This window comes from Polyergus mexicanus, unplaced genomic scaffold (assembly GCF_030449975.1).
Source record: "Polyergus mexicanus isolate NDT 795.1 unplaced genomic scaffold, iyPolMexi1.0 SCAF_10, whole genome shotgun sequence".
In the NCBI taxonomy this organism is placed as follows: domain Eukaryota; kingdom Metazoa; phylum Arthropoda; class Insecta; order Hymenoptera; family Formicidae; genus Polyergus; species Polyergus mexicanus.
This window is the reverse complement of record NW_027223330.1, coordinates 3,495,050-3,499,111: the sequence shown is the minus strand read 5'-3', so window position 1 is coordinate 3,499,111 and position 4,062 is coordinate 3,495,050. Positions and strand designations below refer to the sequence as shown.

Here is a 4,062-nt window from a genome sequence, read left to right as displayed (position 1 = left end):
GTGTCTCCCCCGTCGTAAGCAATAACGCATCGTCGCGCGCAATTAATTTTCGGATCGACAGGTGCAATCGGCGCAAAGTCACTCGCACAAGAATAAGTTCCGTGCGATGACTAGGTCGAAATTCTGATCGTAAAAGTGGATATTCGAAACAGCGTTTCATGTTAAACAGTAATTTTCCGCTTTGTGAGCAGATCGTGCGGTCTCGTCTATTGCGCGATTCGCTCGATAAATTACGGCAACGGCTAATCAAGAAATTAGTCGCGCGTGTGCAAGTCAAACGGCATATTACTGAACGTTATTGCTCTTCTCTCTCTCTCTCTCTCTCTCTCTCTCTCTCTCTCTCTCTCTCTCTCTCTCTCTCTCTTCTGTTTCTATCGATATGGTTCGTTATGGCGATTTTCGAAGGAAATCTTAATATATGTTACATGAAAGCAATGTCCTTCTACTAAAAGTTTCAGATAAATTGGTATTCCATGAATAATGATTAAGCTCTCATTTGCATAATCGATAACTGATGGATTCTATAAATATTATAAAATCATAATGATACACATTTTTCTGTACATTTTATATTTTATTTACATATGCACGATTAATATATCATAATTTAGATATTAATGCTTATATGTATTTATCTGATGTATATGCGCGCGAATAAATTTAATTCTTTGAAATTTATGATAAAAAAACTAAGTGTTTCCCCCCCCCCCCCGTTTCAATAGAATTAAGATTATAATTAAGGTTATAATTCTCCTTTAGAAATGTAATTAAAATAGATTAAAGTCAACGATGCAGAAACGCGATAGAAATAATTTTCGTATAATTTTACGTTCATTCAAATATCATCGTAATAAAATTCAATAAATCACGCCGCTGATTTCATTTCGAGTGAGCAAAACATTTTTCGGCAATCCCCGGTATTCGTGAATCAACATACCTATTTCATTTCGTATTCCGCAGTTTTCTCGTTATCCTCCACATGAGCGATTTTTTATTTCTCCTCGGTGCTATGAGATTTCGTCGAAGAGTAATACACTCGAGAATAAAAATTCTTGTAAATAAAGAGGAAAAGAAAAGAGACGGGTAAAAAATAAAGCCGGAAAAGTGTCAGTTTCTAAGGCAAATCCGAAATTTGATTTCAGAGAGCTGAGCTGCAGTGTATCGATCCGCAGAGAAAAACGAAATTACGAGTTTCATCTCTTGAAGAGACGTCGACGGAAAGCGGCTTCTTTCTATCTCTCTCTCTCTCTCTCCTTTTCTTTTTCTCTTTGTCTTTCTTATTCTTTTTCCAAAATATTTCTTATATATACGTTTCTATAAATACAGATTGGATATATACCAAATACAATATTACATGTTCTACGCCTGAGATTTTAATTTATTCTTCGAGATTTTTATTGTAATGTCGTTTGTCTAATTTCACACGTTTGAAAATTATTAATAACGCTTTCCACAAACCGAGGTAGGTATCAATGTTCTTAGATGATTTTTCCTACCAGCTTATCCTGATTGCCCTCACAGATTTTTCAGCACGTGCCAAGGAAGCCCAGTTGATAAATGTTGACAAAGAGAAAAGGTGGAACGAACTCGAAACTGTTTTACCCTTGTCCGTGAAGAAAAATCGCAGGAATAGATGAAAAGATCCTTTTTCCTAAACTGTTCTCGTGCTAAATGTATGAGAATCCAGGTCATCGTTCGAATAACATAGATTGTATCAGCATTGAGACACATATTGAGACGCTTTTATGAGATCCATTAAAGATAAGCATAATATCTTTGATTTGTAATCCATCCAATATATATATATATATATATAATAAATTTTTTAAAATAAAATATTTAATTTTTGTAAACTATAAAAAAAATTATCTCTCTGCAATTTTACTTCATTAAGATTTTTAAAACTGATCTCAGAATTAAGGATAATTTTAAGCTTCTTATTAACTTTTTTAGAAAACAAAGTTTTAATTTCCGGTATTGGCAGTATAAGTTTATTTCAATCGTTTTAAATCATACTTTGAGCTCATCAGTTGTTGTGCTCTGAAATAACGACGAGTAGAGTATACAGCGCGTCGGGATGTCGATAATAATAGAAGATGGCTAAAGAGGCCGTATAAAATTTCGGGCAATATTAGCCACCCGTCGAATTAGCGCTGCGAGAAAATGCCCTACTCATTGTCGTTCCCCGGGGAGGGCAGTTGGGGTGAACCCCGAAAGGGGCACCCTCACGGAGAAGAAGGGCGGGGCCCCGCATAAAAGGGCCCCAGATGAAAAACCAACCCCTGGGTGGAGTTTGCACCCTATATATATATAGCAAGCCCGGGGTCTTTGGGATTCAGAATTCGATGCACCGTCGTGCAGTCGAAACTACTAGGAGTTCATATTTAATTTTGTCTGACAATTGAAAATATTGAAAAAAACAGTGTAAATTAATATCGCGTAAATTCTGAAAAAAACCAGAGAAAATACAAAAAGATAATTTAAAACACGTGTTCTCGAGAAGAAAGAAAATTCATTCTCCATTAAAGGAAAAATTAAAGTTAAGTGCGACAAGGAATCTCGATGATCATTGGATTATTTAGTGTCACGTGTGATTTAAAATTGGACACAACTTGAGAAGTTGCGTCGATCATTCGAAAAGTGCTTCGTCGACGGGAGGATGTCTCGAAGCTTTCTAGTGGACTCTTTAATCGGCAACAATTCGCCGCCTTCGTACCCGTTACCGTATTATGGAAATCAACTTCCTAATTACATGTTCAACTTTTTCAATCTGGGCTTGAGCTACCAGCCGATTAGACCGGTGCCAAGACCACCCACTATGCCCGTGTCTATCAATCCACCGACGTTAGGTGTTTTGCCAATACCTGGACAAAGTCCACCATCGCCTTTGAATACCTCAACAAGCAGATTATCAGGTAAATATTGTCACTAATTAACTTATGATAAATATTCATTAACGGCTCGCGAATATATAATAATGTATGATTGCCTTCATTACAATGATATGCACATTAGAATTCTTAACAATTATAATAAAAATAAAATAAACTTCAAAATTATATTCACAGAGAAACCCATCTAATTTCAAATAAATAATAAACTTAAAATAAAATAAAATAATAATTTTGTTTTATATATTTATTTTTCAATGTGCAAATATTTTAGAATATTTTTATACCTTCTAAGATTTTTAAGATATTATTTTGACATATAAAACATACATCTTCGTGTATTCTCAATCCCTAGATATATCACGTAAAAGCAAGCAATGAATCTATCGAGTTTTGCCCGTCGCAACAATGATCTCGTAGCAAGCAGCCATTAACCCCTGACCTTTTCTCAGATATTTCAGCGCCTAGCGAATCTCCATCCCGTAACAGTACTCCGACGCCTCCTCCGAAATCTCCGAGTTCCATCAACAACAGCTCTAAACGTATCCGGACCGCGTTTACTAGCACTCAGCTGTTGGAGTTGGAACGCGAGTTCGCCTCAAACATGTACCTGTCGCGGTTGCGTCGCATCGAGATCGCGACTAATCTGCGACTGTCGGAGAAACAGGTGAAAATCTGGTTCCAAAATCGTCGGGTAAAGTACAAAAAGGAGGATTTACCATCCGGTCAGAGCCAAAAATGCTGCTGTCTGAGGACCTGCGGTAAACGGAAGGATAGCTGCGGGGAAGAATCTCCTGGCAGAAAATGCGATCAGGAAGAGGACGAAAAGAGATCCCCGAAGAGCGAGAGCGGCGACGGCAAATCCATTCGTGGATTCAGCGAAACCGAACCTCTCGAGCGATCGATCGCCGATGAAGACGCCCGCTTCGAGGCAAAGTTTGAATTCTCGAGAATAAACTCTGTGCAGGATCAAGCGATAGGATGCGAGGCACGGGATCTCTCTCGAGGTTGCAAGAGGAGTCTGCCAGACGTGGGCGAACGAGATGACAAGAGGAGAAAGATGGAAGCGGTGGCAGATTATCAGACTCCGAATCCAGAAGCAATTACAGCTCCGATGTTCAGGAATATAGGATGCACGAAGCACACCGTCGAGAGAATCGTTAACTCATAG

The 4,062-nt window shown here is 38.1% G+C and overlaps 1 protein-coding gene across 1 annotated transcript; it reads left to right on the top strand.

The window, feature by feature from the left end:
• The first annotated feature begins 2,659 nt into the window (after nt 1–2,659).
• LOC138936768 (GS homeobox 1) lies at nt 2,660–4,062 on the top strand. Its single transcript, XM_070302400.1, has 2 exons — nt 2,660–2,915; nt 3,344–4,062. Exons 1-2 carry the CDS (start codon nt 2,660–2,662, stop codon nt 4,060–4,062), a joined length of 975 nt encoding a protein of 324 aa, XP_070158501.1.

What these genes read in the sequence shown, in the direction of transcription:
- LOC138936768 (XM_070302400.1), top strand. Translation starts at nt 2,660, where the DNA reads ATGTCTCGAAGCTTTCTAGTGGACTCTTTAATCGGCAACAATTCGCCG. An exon ending in CTCAACAAGCAGATTATCAG is followed by an intron (nt 2,916 to 3,343) that starts GTAAATATTGTC and finishes ACCTTTTCTCAG; the next exon opens with ATATTTCAGCGCCTAGCGAA.